Source organism: Festucalex cinctus, chromosome 11, assembly GCF_051991245.1.
Source record: "Festucalex cinctus isolate MCC-2025b chromosome 11, RoL_Fcin_1.0, whole genome shotgun sequence".
Lineage (NCBI taxonomy): Eukaryota > Metazoa > Chordata > Actinopteri > Syngnathiformes > Syngnathidae > Festucalex > Festucalex cinctus.
The window spans coordinates 21,996,005-22,013,009 of NC_135421.1; the positions used below are offsets into that span (position 1 = coordinate 21,996,005).

The following is a 17,005-nucleotide window of genomic DNA, read 5'->3' on the forward strand; positions in this document are numbered from 1 at the left end:
ACTGTGAATCTTCACCGACGATGAATTTCAGCATTTAATCAATTAATCGTTACATTCAAATGAGGTCAGACTGGCTGACAGTCTATGAAAACATCGGATGCTAATTATAAGTTTTGACATGGAGTACAAAAAACCCTTGGAAACCGCTGAAACTTTCCGGCTGAAAGCTGTGACAAGGACATGGACACTTCTGTCTATTAAAACGTCTCAACTCACTCACCACAATCTGAGTGTTGGCATCATATTTGCTGAAGCGGTACAGGATGATGTGGGCCGAGATCCCGACGACGCAAAAGATGCGACTTTGGGGGCACCAGCTGACCATTTGCACCGCGAAGGGGTCATCGTCCACCAGTTCTGCGGCGCGGCCCTCATTTTGTTTTGGCTTTTCAAACACCTTGGAGGTCTTCAACTTGTATAACATCTGCAGTGTAACTGATTGGAAAAATATTTATTTGTGGAGAAAACACAATTACAACAGAATGCAACACCTGTGCACTGTGTGATGAAAAGCAGCATCTATAATTGCCAATTCCCTAGGCTTACAATTTGAACTGGGACAACATATTAAGGTGTGTAAGTTATCAAACTGCTCCAGACTGTTGATAGTTGCTTGTGAAAAATAAATCATTTCCTGATATTTTCTGATTTTCTTTTTAACATAATGCAAGGATATGTTAATATCTACAAATTTGCCTTTGGGTGACCTCTAATATGTCTCTTGAGTTCCTAGTGCACTTGAACAATGTTTTAAGGTTGATTAAAACAAAGACAGTTGTGTCAAATAAAATACCAATAAAAAAAAAAAAGATGCATTGAATGTGAAAACCACCCACAATATATTACAGCCAAAAGAGCAAGCATGGAGAATTATTACCAAAAGAGAGGCAGCATACAGTACTTGGAGCAAATAAAGTTTCAACTAACGTGACCTCGGCCTATGGCTACATTAGCTAGCTAAGCTATAAATAAACTGTCAGGCAGAGATTAGTTAGGATTGAAAACAGTGACCATTTAGCACCGGTGTAAAGAAACAACCAAAATAGAAATCAATACAATAGTGGAAAACTACAAACACGAGTTAGCATGGTTAGCTGAGGAGAGTGCTAATAGTGCGATGCTAGCTAGCGCAACAACAACTCTACAGTCAATAATATGAAAAAAAGGAGTATCTTTTGAATAAAATGTCATCAACAGTGAATAACATTTAAAAATGTGTTTTGTCAAAGCTGAGATGGTCATAATGTGATATTTGTAAACACACCAGCTGTCAAATTGTACTGTGGAGAGGACTTACTTGCTGATGCATCCCAGAACTTGATTGATCCATCTGCATGCCTAGACAAAAAAGTACAATAATAAATAAATAGGAATGATTTAGGATGTGCAAAATGTTATTGTTTCAATAGGTTTGAAGAAGCTATAATTATAGCTATGCATATCAGGCCCTCTATAAATCTTAGGCAGCATTGCTACAGCGCATGCCAAGTTTTTACTGGAGTGGAAATTTGCAAGCATAAACATACTGATTTCTTGCATAGTATACGGAAACAAAATTCCTTTTCGACTATGTGGCAAAAACAACAACAACACTAAAATATGAGGTAAAACGTGACTGCAGGAGTCATGCAGCAGCAGAGACCATCGTGCGTGTTTGCTTCAGAATGGTTTAGCATCTCTGCCAACCTCTCAGAGTGCGGCATAGCCCCACTCTGCGCTGTGCTCATTATGCTGGCCTTGGCAGAGTTCCAAATCTAAAATTATAAAGGCCCACAAAAAAACAGCAAATGCAAAACACTATCATCTTGTCCTCATATGGATTAAATGAACCCTTGAATGGGGAAAAAAAAACAAAAAAACAACACATTTTCCTTAGCTGGGCGAGAACAGGGTATCTATTGGAATCGTAGATCAACTGAGGACAAGCAAACAAAACAAAGGCATGCATGGTCAACACTTGACTTGATGATGATTTTTCAAATGAGTGTGCTGTCAATATTGTTGAGTCGTTGAACATGATGAAAATAATTTACAAATTATAAAATAAATTATGAACTGAACTTATTTTATTTATTTATTTATTTTTGCAGATTAATGGCATTTCCATTCATTTTAATGACTTGAGATATGAGTGTTCTGAGTTACAATCATCACAATGAATCCAATATTTGTGACTTACCCAGTAATGATGATCTCTGGGTAGGTGTGCGAACCTAACGTCCACATTCCTCCACTAACTGGCCATTCCTAACATTGGAACAAACAAGTGGTTAGGTTATACTCTGCAAAAGGACTTGGCATCATTATCAGTCATTATATGCAGAACTTCATAGAACCAAACCTGGAGGGAAAAAATAAAAATAAATAAAAAAGATTAAGCTCGGTAACAACAGGTTAAAATTTGGTTTTGTTTATGGTTTTGCGCAAAATAGGGTTCCACCATTTTGCCGAACATGAAAGTTTGTTGAGCAAAAGTGGCAAAGATGAATTAACGTCCAACTATGATCATGTAATTCAACGCACTTTGCACAATGTATACCAAAAGAAGACATGTCCTCAACTAAACCTTTTGACTGTAGCCGGTCTTCTTGTGTTTAGCTCCTATAGAATAGAGGACAGGGATGATGTCCGGAGGGCAGTCTGCAAAATAGGCTGTGCATGTCACAGGAGACTCGTGGATGTCCATGGGGTAAGGATTCTCAAAGACAGGGAAGCTGCGGAAATCAAAAACAGAAGCGACATTAATGTCTTAATCTTCCTTTGTTCTGCCTTTATTGCACTCGTTTCTCTAATTAGTCTTGTCCCTCAGAGCGTTCCGGGTGATATCGCGGCTTCTTCAAAGACAACAAGTAAGGATGTCACATCCATAACATCCAAGTTAGCTAGAAAATGACTTTAGATCTGTGAAATACATACTTGCTCTGCGTCAGATCCACCACTATTAAATCCTTTTCTAAAAGCACCACCACTGCATAAGGATCCTGAACCTCTGTAAAATATAAAGCCAAAGGAAATGCAGCTCTTGTATTCAATGCGATGTCTCCTTTATGAGCATTAATTATCATACTGTAATTGGAACTATACAGGCACAACATTTCAACATTGACACTTTCACCGTAACTTTTGCTTGCACTCACCGTTATTGTACGGAGTCTCACAAAGCGTCATGAACTCAACAATAGGGTAGTCCATCTCGAGCACTGTAATTGCCTTGCCGTGCATGATGGTTAACGTAGGCCGCCGTCCTGCCTTGTCATATGAAAGACCGCCAGAGAAGATGACAAAAGGCTCACTGTGGGGAAGAAAACAATGCAAAGACTTTTTCCATCCAGCTTCTGGCCAATTTTTACTGAATGTTTCAAATAGATATATATATTTTTAAAAAAGGTTGTAAGTTGTATTTAAGACGCTCTTTGCATTACATACAGTTCAAGACATTGTAAAAACCCCCACACCTGTTCCTTGACGTCTTATAATCCACTTTCAGTATCGGTTTACATGATTCCTTCCTCCCATCTTTCTGTATTTTACCTGAAGCACAAAACAAGCAAAGTAATGCACACTATTTCAAAATATGACATACCTGGCAGCCTTATCAACCAGTCAAAAATAATAAACATGCTGTCAGCTCAGTATTAAAGTCGTTTTATCTCTTATTATGCTGTACGTAATGTAATAATGTCAAATAAGCAATCCATTCACAGGAGGAGATAAAGGAACATGTTATTTTTGACTCTATTATAGCCAATAAATGTCAGCCTGACTGCAACATTAATTTGCTTCCCATGGACAAGTTGAGTTTTTGTCACCTTCCTTATATTGTACCATATGGCTTCTGATCAGGTGGAAGTTGCTGGTGGAGTTTCTAGCTACACGCCTTGCACTGTGGGCCCTATTTTTTTTCCATGTTCTCTCTTTTGATATTTTACTAGACAGGCGCAGGTAGAAGAGGGCATTTGTGCCATTGTGGGATGGAACACAGCCGACTCCAACCAATCGAAGCAGCTCCCCTCATTAATTCATTTGAAACACCACTACCACCCGTAACTCTGCTGCACTGTCAGCCAGGGTGGTGCTATTAAATCTATTTTGAAGATGATAGTGATAATAATTCATTCAAGTGATTTCTACAATGACTCATTGTCCCAAGATGCTGTCATATTTATGGATGAAATATGAAGAAATGCACCACACTGAGCTCAGAATGCGTCTGCCCGCAACTCGATCAAATCCACCAAACTCACGTTACACCATCTACGCCACTACTTAGACCTGCTGTTTGCCAATCTACCAAATTCACAAACATGCACCAGCAGGAAAAAAAGGGATGCACCCAGCCATTTTCACTGAATTTTACTGGATTTTGACTGATTTTGCAAGGCTCACAGAATATTGTGTTCTATTGCTATAAAAACATGGAACCTACCAAAAGAGAGAATAGAGTCTATTCTTTCATTCGGAAAAAAAAGTACATTTCTGTCTGTTTCTGTTTTGCAGCAATTAGCATTCAAATATAGCTAAGTTGCATCATTGTTCACAAATCTGTTTAAAACAGTGGGGAAAATAGCTTTTTGCAACATGGCCCTGGCTGATCTCTTATACTCCACCTGCTGGCCATTTGTGTAATAACTACCATTGCTTCAAGCATTCTCTTCAGTTCAGAGGCTGCATCAAAGCCTTCAGTATGCTCTAGCTAGCATAAAAACAAAAAACGTATAAATCCGTCTTTGGGTGCTGGTAATACTTAAAATAGAACGTATTTATACGTTTTTGGGAGCAAATGAGTTCATTAGAAGTAATCAAGGACGACTGTAAAATGTATTTAATGAAGCAATCATGTAATATGTCTCATGTAAAGCTGTCCTACAATAACCTTATCAAAATTGTCATAACTTCCCTTAAAAAAAAGGGCCAATTATGTGTTATATAACAAGCCCGAGTGCCTGTATATATTCATTGGAGAAATCTAGATCATCACAACACAGCTTTTCAGAAGCGTGTCAAGCAGCAGACAAGCAAATGGAGCACATTCGACTGAATTGTTAAGAGCCGCAAAGTGGAGCTAGTGGCGAAGCAGTTGATTTATTTCATGGAGTCAGCAGGACGCAAGTTGAGAATGATGCGACGGGCATGCGTCTGGTTCAGCTCACAGCGGGACGTGCGAGCGGAACAAACAACACAAGGGGGGGATGTGTTTGAGCGGCGTCCAGGAAGTCAGTTGCACAAAAAAAAGTTAACGTGAAGCCACGATGGCAAACCAACACAACTGTGTTGACAGCTGATGCGTAAGGTCTTGTCAGAATTTTTTATTTACTCTTGTAGTGGAGGTAGACTGCTTTGAGCCCTACAATAAGATTGTTTGTTTTGGCAGGTTTTTATTGGCCTGGCTTCCTGCATGTCCCTTAATTTGTTTTGATTGCTTGTCTGCGATTTCTACTTGTTATTATGAGTAGATTTTTTTTTTTTTCTAAGAGTATTTGCATGACATTTTAGCGTCTGAGTCAAAGTTACAACACAAATGCCAATAAAATCTCCTCAAGTTGTCTTGTTTGAATTATTTAGCCAGGTGTAGCTGATACTTCAGCTCAGGAGTGCTGATGCTTGGACCTCTGTCAAATGAGATTAGGTTACAATTTGTTGCGCTAATCTTGGATCTTATTTCGTCTTCCTGCAGAACGTAGATGAAATTTGACATTTCGACAGTTATTACGACCACAGATTGACAGCCATTCACTCATAAGTGACTGCAGATGACAACTATAGGCTTGTATAATCCTGAGTGATCCCTCTTGTTGTCATGAACTATACACTTGCTGTCCTCTCCCTTTATCTTCTGGCTACTTACACATGACAACAACAGCATATATATATGTACATATATATATATATATATATATATATATATATATATATATATATATATATATATATATATATATATATATATATATATATATATATATATATATATATGTATATAGCCACTGTGGAATTAGAATTACAATCTTTATTGTCATTGCTATCATAATACCCAACCACATTATTGCATGAAACTTCATCAGGTGTGCCACAGCAAATTATCCAATATCACTTAATTGGGCCAACAATTATTACTTACTTATTCACAACAAATAATGTATCATTGTTGATTCAAGAGCTTAGGCAGAACAATAAAATGCTTTTTGATAGATAGCAGAAGGCATAATTAACCTGTGTATCCACATTGTGAGTCATACAACAGAATAATAGCTGCGTTCAACTACACAGGCCCAGTTAAGATTTCACACTGAGTAAATGAATTAAAGAAGAGATCATCGTTTTATCACTTCCATTTTTAGGCTGTGAGATTTTTCTTATGTAAAAAATGTGCCTTGGCTGAAGTTTATGTTGGGAAACACTGCACTAAATAAAACATAACAAAGTTATAGCCGCATCAGCAAAATTATTGTCCATCTTTTTTTTTTTTTTTTTTTTTTTTCAAGGATGAATTGCTGCTACAGTCCATCTATAAATAAAAAACAAAGCAACAGTGTGTAGCTTGTTTTTTGATGCTCACCATGTGGGAACGAGACCTGGATGGGCTTGGAGGTGTTTCTGAGGTTCCAAAGGGTCAGGCTGCCGTCCGAGTGGCTGCACATGAACTGCTTTCCTTCATGATGCCAGCTGACGGAATGGATGGCCTGCAACAACAGCAAAGGGATCTTTACATGATATTCTGGATTACTCAATGAATACATTAAGAAAATCATATTGCAATAAAAAAAAAAAAAAACAACAACAACTTTATACGGCAGAAGATTAATAAAATAAATATTACATTATAATGAATACACAAATAAAAATAAATAATAAAATAAATATAATATAATGAATCCCAAAGAAGAATTTATTGCATTTAAATAAAATTTAATCATGCAAGCCCTGCGATTGGCTGGCAACCAGTCCAGGGTGTCCCCCGCCTACTGCCCAGAGCGAGCTGAGATAGGCTCCAGCACCCAAGTCAAGTTGTAGTTTACAAATTTAAAAATACAAAATCTCGCACGTTACTTCATGTTTAAGATTAAGTAGCTCTTAATAAGAAAATAAAAATGCATTGAGCCGTCAACGTCTTACAAATGCAATTATGCCATCTAGTGGCAGAAAAACAACCAACACAAATCAATATCACACTCACTTTTTACAGTACACTACATTTTTAAATTTTAAATCAATTTTATGAATTATGAAATTAATGTATCAATAACTAAAAGATACAGCCATATTTTTATTACGGTACTTTAACATTTTTCCCCCCCACTTTTATTTTTTCCCACAAGAGCATGAAAACTGAGAAAAAAAAATTTATATTGTACATTTTATTGTACATGTAGACAGTTAAAAAATGTGTATTTATTAATCGTGAGTTAACTAAAGAAGTCATGCGATTAATTTACTTACCTCATCATAGTAGATTCTGAAATCAGCCTTTTTGGCCCTGAGGTCCCACTGTACTATTGTTCCGCTCTCAAACCCAACAAGAAGCTAGAGGGGATAAAAATAAAATAAAAAATAAAAAATAAATCAATTAATTAGCCACATAATGAAAACAGTATGCACTTTTGGATCATTTCATTGCACATAGTTACGTGAGCAACCATTATTTTCAGAACATCTTCTATACATAGATTAGGCATCATTACATATTCTTAGAAGATTTCTGCTGACGTCAAGTAATATAGTCAATTTGCACTGTGAAAGCAATAATGTAATTCAATTTCTACACAGCTCCACTTTCCGCCTGTGCTATTCTCACAGTAGCAAGACACTAATGCGTGCTTCTTATATTTATTGAAGCAAAAAAACTATCCTCATTTCTAATCCTAAAAATGACAACACTGACCATTTCTTTGTTAGCAGTTGTATCACATATTCAAATCACAGTCTGTGTGAACATGGAATGTAGCTAACATTATCAAATAAAAAACTATAGCACGCAAGTCCCACATGCAACGCCGGATGAAAGTCAAACAGAGTTGACAAAATTCCATCAGCATAGATAGAAGCGCGTCTCGAGGAGGGTAGCGTTAAAGGAAAGGGCGGAACGTGTTCATCCTGCTGAGAGGAAAGACTTGTGACATCTCACACTGGAAGATCAAGAAGTTGAGTGAAGGTGGGAAAGAGAGAGAGAGAGAGAGAGAGAGAGAGAGAGAGAGAGAGAGAGAAAAAGGAATCCTCGAAGAAATTGTGAAGTCAGCAAACGTTGCCTGAGCTCTTTTTGTGCAGCCCTATAGGGTATGTTATTGATATGCAAATCTCCATGAGAGAGGTCACCCGTAATGTCTTCTTCAAATTCGATCCGAGAATATTCAAATTGCAATCAAATGCACTAATGGGATCAGTTAAAACCATGGAAATTAGCAATTAAAAGGCGTCATTTGAAGTCTTTAAAAATAATTGTTGTTCAAAGCTAGTATGGAATTATATTCAGTATTAATATAGTTTTTGGCAGCAGAATAACCATTTCTATTTCCATCAAAATAAGTAGTGAAATACTGAAATATCACAAGCTTATCGGGGTGACTAATCAAATGCAGGACTTAATATGCAACACTTGATTGCCTGTAATTTTTCAATTAGAAAAACACATCCAACAGATCTTGATAGTAATTCAAAACTCAGTATTAGAACCATCAGAGCACATTATGCAAAATTAAAATGGAAAAAAAAAGAGCTTGTGACATGATCTCCTGCAGCTTTTATTTTCTCAAATGGGAATGATCTTGGAATTTGATCTACCTTATAAAAATGGGCCATTTAATTCAGAAAAACACTTCAGAAGAAATCATCTCTCACACTATCAGTTCTAACAGTACTTTGCAAAAAAAAATGACAAACGTCAACCTTAAAAAAAAGATTTGATCCCTTGAATGAGGCATGCAACACTTTGTCTGATGTCACGTAGAGCAACAAGCAGCGACAGCTGTGAGCGTGTGTCATGTTTTTATTTCTTCGCAGCTTGTCAAGTCAGATTTTTTTCCAGCGGCTATGAAAACCATTGCGCCAATGAATGCGCTTGTCAATGACCTCTTTTGCAGCCATCGGCCACCTGACACTTTTTGTCTTTGGCTTGAGACACAACTCAAAGGATATTATGTCTTTCTCCCGAGAACAACCGTACGTGTTTGTGTGTGTGCGTGTGAGACGGCAGGGGAAAATTATTATCGCGTTATCGTGAGATCAGTTGAGAAAAAAAAAAAAAAGCCAAAACAAACGTGTTACTTTATTTTATCTTCCTACTCACCTTGCCTTCATCCTTTGGGCTGTCACTCAAATGAACTACTGGACCTGGATGAGTTTTAGTTGATCTGGAAAAAGACAGAGAGGTAATTTTTGGCAGTTGGCAGTCAAACATTAATATTTTGCCTATAATAAATTTGATATTTTCATTATTTTTCATGTACAATTAGTACCTTTAAAAACACATTTTGCAACTTGCTGTCGACTGAAAATGACATCACAAGGGCTCAGGTAACCAATCACAGCTCAGCTTGCGAATGTCACATGACCAAACCTAGAAAAAAGGTGGTTGGTTACCTGAGGCCTTGTGATGTCATTTTCAGTCGACAGCAAGTTGCAAAATGTGTTTTTAAGGTACTAATTGTAAGTGAAAAATGATGAAAGTATCAAATTAATTATAGACAAAATATTAACTTTTTATTGCTATCATGGGCTAAATAAGTGAAGTATCCTTTTAAAGAAAATAACACTCCATAATATTTTACATTTATTTATTTAAAAAAAACATCATGTAAAGAAATAAAATGTTTGTGCAACATAATTCATTGTGGCTCCTAATGGTGACCATGACTTGACAAAAACAAAGAACAGTTTCAACACGAGTGAAAGCGTTTTAGCAAGATGCATTTATGGATGTTAGGTTTGGTGTATTGACTGTCGACATTTGTTTTCATATATCTCTGTAGCTTCAAGCGCTATCACAAGGCCACATAGATTCTATTCATTAGCCCATGTATGGTATTTTCCATTACGTGCTTAAGGAAAAATTTGTGGTTACAAAGTGAAATTTGACAGTAAACTTCAACTGTGAGCAGTTTTTTCCAAGTATTGTTTAGTACCTGGAAAACAGCTGCTTGCCACAATACAGGGCTTGTATCTCAATTTTTTGCTCGCAAGGGTGGAACTCGTATCTCGGATCATCTCAAGGCACACAAGCCATCACAATGAAGTGTTCATTCCTGTTTTGACTGTCGACCACAACATAAACAACAAAGACGTTGTGTGCATAATGACTGCACTGTTTATACAAATAGCTAATAAGCCATTATGTAAGAGTTTACTGCAGTTTGATTACACTCACTGTACAAGTTACAAATTTTGCTGTATTGCAAGTGTTCTGTTTGATGCGCAACGCATTGATAGCAACGCCGTCTACGGTTGTCCAACAAATCCGCCTCGGTGCTACCTCCGAGTCAATTGTCATTGAGCGTGTGACAGATTTTTACAATTTGTTTTGAACCCTGCAGGCTTGTTAGCACCGCTTGTGAAGTCCTCTACAGTTCTCTCGGGGGAACTTAAACAATAAATGATTATAGAAAAAGAAAAAGCAGGATGTGTTTGTGTTACTATTCTGAGGTAAATGTTACATCCTGGTTGATGGAATCGTTGAGTTCTCCGCTGAGCACATTTGGGAGTTTCTGCAAATCCATATTCAATTCAAACATTAGGACCACGGCACTATATTAATATGGATTTTTAACTACATTAACAATTGATGCATGTTTGAAGGTGTTTTTTTTTCCCTGCAGGGGAGGCAGAAATGTCGAGAATCAATCAAACTTAACTCATTCACTCCCAACCATTTTCACTTAAGTGTTTTCCTGGATTTTGACTGATTTTTCAAGGCCCGCGAAATATTATGTTCTATTGCTATAAAAATATGAAAATACCAAAAGAGAGATTAGAGTCTCTTCTTTTATCAGGGAAAAAAAGTATATTCCTATCTGTTTCCGCTGTGCAGCAATTAGCAATAAAATTAGCTAAGTTTCATCGTTTTTCACAATTCTGTTTAGAACTGTGGGGAAATCAGCTGGTTTTAACATGGCCTGGTTGATCTCTTATACTCTGCTGCCACTCAACCATTTTCTGCAGTAGAGAGACTGCATCAAAGCCTGCTCTATGCTCTAGCATAAAAAAACAAAACAAAAAAAACAACAAAAAACGTATAAATACGTCTTTGGGACACTTAAAACATTTAAAATATGACGTATTTATACGTTTTTGGGAGCTAATGAGTTAATACATATATCAGAATGTAACCGCATTGTGAATAATACTCGACACAACCTTCATTCACATATTCTTGCTGAGAAGCCACAGAAGTTGTAAACAATATGTCTTCTGCAGCGACTCCCAAACATAACGTTGGCATCTCAGACCTTTGCAGTCTTCCCACACAGACACACAAACAAACACACACGCAGTGTTATGACTGCTCACTGTAGTTTGGGATGGCACAAGAGAACAAGATGGCTCGGTGAGGAAGTGGCGAGTGACTGACATGGTAGCAGGGAGCCTGTCAGTGTAACACCAGAGAGTGTGACGTGGGTGGGTGACATTTGGGGGAAAAAAAAAACAGTTATCACGCACATGAAAGCCGCAGTGGTGCAATTGATGGAGATTTAAGATGTCAATCTACATCGGCGACAACAAAGAGTACATCGTAATAAATTGACAAGACTTTTATTCAGCTTGAAAACTGTTATTACTTTCTTCCTTTTTATGATTAGGTCGGTGGTCTCCAAACTATGGCACGGGACCATTTGTGACCCGCTGTTCATTTTTGTAGCGGCCCATAGAATATACTAAAAATAACTTTAGAAAAAGAAAAAGGGGGTGGGGGTTATGGTGGGTAGCCTTGGAAATGTAGCTAGTGGGAGGACAGTAATGGGGATTACTACCATTACTACGACTACTACTACACTTTTGTAGACATCCAAAACACAAATCATTTTTCAGCTAAAACAGTAACAGAATTTATCTTCATAACACCATGGAGAATGTGAAAGTTGAAAGAAAAAGAAAAGAAAATTCCAAAACAAGTTTTTTTTCCTTCCACTTTTCTTTTTGTGAACATATAGTGGTCAGCATATATGAGTACAACCCCTTTGAAAAATGTAAAGATCTTATTCAATCTCAATCTACATCAGAACAATTTCCCAAATTTTTACAATATGTTTTCTGTAGAATATGCACTAAACTCACAACATGAAAGTAAGGTTGTAATAGAATGAATAGATTACAAAATCTTAACTTAAATCTAACTAATGCAGAAAAAATAAAATGAAAAAAAATAATGCATCCCACAACAAAAACGTCAAAATCTAGTATGTTGTCAGTCTTTTTCTCGGGGTCTACTTATTTTTGCAAAATATACTTTAATACATTTAACTTAAAAAAATACTTTTTTGTTGGTACTAATTAACAAATCTTGTTTGCAATCAATGGCCCACATTTGTGGAGTATTTTGAGTATAGCATAACATAGAAAATATTAATTCAGAAAGGAAACTAATGGTGTACTTACAAAGCTGTTGGGGTGTAATCAATTATGCTGAGCACTGTACTGTCAATTATGCTCACCTTATTATACAGATTGCTGTTTTTTTGGTTCTGAATGTGGAGATGGCCTTCAGTTGATGCTAAGTGGAGGGGCAGATCAATTCAAGTGGGAAACAGGGCCGCAGGCCACCCCAAAAGTATCATATTTTTCCCCAAAAAATATCTACATAATATAAACAATGTAACATTGATTGATTGGTTTTACAGTATATCTAATAATTTAATGTATTTTTTTTTTTTTTTAATCAATGTGGCTCTTTCATCTATTTTTCGATATGGGGCCCTCGGAGGAAAAGTTTGGACACTCCTTCACAGTATCGTCTTCAAAGTGTGTTTTCTGTTTTTGTAGGGCTCATGCTTGTCTGATGTGTATTAAAAAACTAGGATCAAAGTTCTACTTTTTTTCTGTGTGTGCGTGTATGAAATGCAAATGGCGGTTAAGTCGTCCCTGACATTTGGGTTCTAAAATGTCAGGACTTCATCATTTTACTCTACAAGACATCTGTGTTAAATGCTGTCTTAATCAGTGTGAGGCCACGGTGACCCTGACCTACAACTGAATTCCGGCATATCTCTATGATGAATATCTAATCGAGCAAAGCATTTTTTTTTTCCTCTGATGATTAGGCTGGCCAAGTACAGCAACAGTTTGAATTCACGATTATTTATTCTACGTTATGTTCCAGTTAGCCCTTAAATATACCCTCCACCAGTGTAGAGTTGGGTACAGTATTGCCAACAACTTTATGATACAATGCGAATCATTATACAGGGTCATGATATTGTGACGTGACATTCCGATATGCCAAGACATTACCTTCAAGGACTTACTTATCCCGATTGTAGGAATAATTGTAAATAAGTTATCATATATTTGCTGCAATGAAGAACTGCTTCTGCTTGCAATGAAGAATGCTTTGCTCTGTTCCCACTCACATTCACATAACCTGGCTATTTGAAGATCACTCAAAAAGCTGAAGAAGCACAACATCTAACGCAGCAGAATGGTTTGAGCCAGTCTGCTGAGGTTTCCTGTTTTCTGTTAAGAAATGATTGCAAACTTGACCACACATACACCCAGTAATCTTCGACTCTCATGCACAATACATAGACAAACAAGTACACTGTGTTCCAACTATACCTTGCAAATAAATTTTTAGGGTTGGAACACCCATGTAACTAGGGGCGTGGAAAACCAAATAAATAGAGAGGGTGAGGAGAGGAATCTTCAGAGAGTGCAGGAGTGAATTGTACCAGTTAGTTCGTCTCCTCTCTCCTCACGAGCCCTGATCTGTGTCTTCTCTCCTTTTTGTGTCGTGTTTAATAGATGTCAAACAGGTAACCCTGACACCGATATTTTACCTTACTTTACATAGATTTTTATGACAACAGTCATATGTATATCCAAATGCTATTTTTAGTATGCTGGATGGCAAAAACGTTTTCTTCTTTTAATGTTAGCAGCACAAAGAGCAGCTTTCAGTGACATGCCAGGAAACTTTAGGAATGAACGTCTTCGTATCGATTCTGACGCCTTTGTATCAATACGTTTATCATAAAGAGGCCTGCAATGATATATTACAGTTTTGATTTTTTTTTTTTTTTAGCACACCCTTACATCAGTGGCATTATCACATTTGATTCAGAGGTTTCATTACTCACAATTCGATGGCTTTGTTCCACATAATGACGTATCCGGACAAAATGAAGGACTCGATGTTGACGATGTGTGTGTTCCCGCGCTCCGTCCCCACATAAAGCCATTTACTCTGAAAGGGAAGGTGGCAAAATGTGATCCTGGAGAACAAGAAAGAAAATGAGGAGGGGGAAAAAAAAAAAAGGTTAGAATATGCATACACTTTGACTTGAATCAGACACGAGTGGCTTTGCATAAGCAGCATTCATTCAATTGCAGTCTGGTGAAACATCTCCTTCCTCAATACAGCCGCAAAAAGTCGCTTATTGAAATGAAAAAATAAAGTCGCCAAACATGAAAATCACCAAGTCTAATCAGTGATTAGGATTGCTTCATCGTAATGCTCTAACGCTGCCGCTGTCGTCATGGTAACAAGAGCAGTCTTTGACATTTGCATGAGGCAGAACCAGCCCCCCAAAAATGTGAAGATTTGAACCAGAGAGTAACAAGTTGCAGGTTAAGCCATGTGGGAACTGTTGTAAATTGTGAGGAAAATGGATATTATCCCAAGAATAAGATAAATGTTGAATATGGGATGGCACGCTACTGGTCAGAATTATTGTACTTTTTTGAGGGGAGATCAAAAATATAATGTGGCAATGTTTCTACAGCACTCACTAAGCGGTTTCCTCTTTACTGCTCACAACCTTCAGCGTGGGAGCGGGGGGGGGGCTGTTATGCTATCTGGGGATTGCCATAATAGGCTGTGATGTATTATAGTCATTACTGTACAGTCAACACATTTCTTTCTTCTCCATTGTTAGCTTTTAGTCGCATTGAGATGTAATTTGTCAGCCACTTTCTGTAGTAATTGTCATCACTGATGGCACATACATGAACACTCTGCAACGGATTCAACATGTCCGCTAAGTGTGACTAGCCAAACTCCTGTTGACTGACGTTGGAATTCATCGCAAAACGGCGGCATGCCCGTCATGTCACGACCGTATCAACGTTAATGAAATGAGCTTTAATAATTGTCCTTATCCATGGCAGCCATGCCATGACTCATTCACAAAATTCATGAGCCAACTCATCCTGAAATTTTCATTTAATACTTGGCAGGAATGCTCTACATCTTTTTTCCCCATCGGCATGCAGTGCCCATCATTCGGGTATCATTGCCTCCGCTCACACTTTTTTTTTTACGGATACACATGCCTCTTCCTAATAAGAAAATTCTCAGCCAGAGTAAATAGTTCATCAAAGAGTTGCCAGGAAAATGCTTTTCATTTAATTAATCACATACAGTATTATCCCCAGTATTACTTTAAGTATAAAATGAAGTTGGCAACTAAGCAACCGTAATCACAGGCCTACGAAAATGGGGTCAAAACATTTTGGAACACCCCGTAAAATGGCAGGTGGAAGAGTTTGCAATTGCAATGTAGTTACGAGGTACGTACGGTAACAATTGGTTTAACTATTTCTATTTCTTCTTCTACCACAAGTGCTTCTTCTTTTTGTATATATTTTTCAGCAGTCCAGTTGCCCTGTGGCAACAGCCGTTTCTCTTATCAATTATCTTATCAATTATCTGTTGGTCATCTCAATCTTTGACATGTAGGATTACATTATAAAAATTGATTAAGATGTAAGAAAAAAAATGGTACCGGAGCTGTGGGTTTTTGCCACTAATTGACCATTGTGGGATCAGTTGAAAAGTCAACTGAAACACTCTATGCAACATAACTGCTTTTAACTATAACTTTATTTATTCTTTATGCATTTTGTATTGTTTTGTTATTCACTTTTATGGACCCCACAATGATTAGCTTTTGTATATTGCAATGGTGCTCCAATAAACAATAAACTGCCTGATAAAGTGAAGAGAATGCATGAATGTGTCACCATTATGGAAAGAAAACAACAATTGTTCTTTCAGTTGTGCACAGAAGCGTGTCCGAGGTTTCAATAATGCCCAATTATATTATGATGTGGAATTACTCGGGAGTGACAGCAACAAGAAAGAGACTGACAGCTATCACAACACAATTGTCGGCAGTGATTCATCCATTATTCCGAGGAAGATTCTTAATGGGGGTGTTCATGGCGTTTGTTTCTGTAGGTTGAGCCTGGAGACACAGAGTTAAATAGTAAGTCACCACCTTTGAAGGATGACTCACGATGCTCTTTTTTTTTTTTTCCTTTTGTCTTTGAGCATGATTCACTGCTCGACTGCTGAGGGCTGCAGAGGCCTCCTACCACATCGCAGCACAAGGCAGGTACAATCTTGTTCAGAGATCAAAACACAATAGCAAACCTTCTCCTTTGTGTGTTTGTGTGGGCATATGCAGAGCGCAGATTGGATGTGTATCAAAGATTTTAGAACAGGAAAAAATCTGATTCAGAGGAATTTCAACAATGAAAAAAGGCACTTTCTTATATTAAAAAAAAAGAAAGACCGAGCTGCTACCCTGAACAAGATAAGCAGCATAGCAAACAAACAACGCTGAAAAGACCACAACCTCAGTGACAACACTTTGGAGTCCCCACTGCCTCTATGACACTCCTGAATTTTATTGTAACCCCTTCACTTCTCACTGCGCTTCTCTGTAGCACTCTCCGGTCAAGGTTTGATGCATGTTCGCCCACAATGCTATTTTCCTTGTCACGGTTGCCAAGTGCTTGCTCATGGTGCAGTGTAGTAGCAGCCATTAATCATCTGTGCCACTGATGCGGTCTACAGGGT

At 37.6% G+C, this 17,005-nt stretch overlaps 1 protein-coding gene across 1 annotated transcript in view; it reads right to left on the reverse strand.

Moving 5' to 3' along the window:
• LOC144030962 (syntaxin-binding protein 5-like) overlaps positions 1-17,005 on the reverse strand; it is a 118,836-nt gene that overhangs the window by 44,333 nt on the left and 57,498 nt on the right. Inside the window, exons 5-15 of the mRNA XM_077537630.1 lie at positions 14,280-14,414; positions 9,281-9,344; positions 7,438-7,521; positions 6,557-6,680; positions 3,456-3,531; positions 3,138-3,292; positions 2,917-2,989; positions 2,567-2,714; positions 2,180-2,247; positions 1,298-1,338; positions 221-435 (exon numbers count right to left, since the gene is read on the reverse strand). Coding sequence (XP_077393756.1) covers positions 221-435; positions 1,298-1,338; positions 2,180-2,247; positions 2,567-2,714; positions 2,917-2,989; positions 3,138-3,292; positions 3,456-3,531; positions 6,557-6,680; positions 7,438-7,521; positions 9,281-9,344; positions 14,280-14,414 — 1,183 coding nt within the window. The remainder of the gene's footprint in view (positions 1-220; positions 436-1,297; positions 1,339-2,179; positions 2,248-2,566; positions 2,715-2,916; positions 2,990-3,137; positions 3,293-3,455; positions 3,532-6,556; positions 6,681-7,437; positions 7,522-9,280; positions 9,345-14,279; positions 14,415-17,005) is intronic.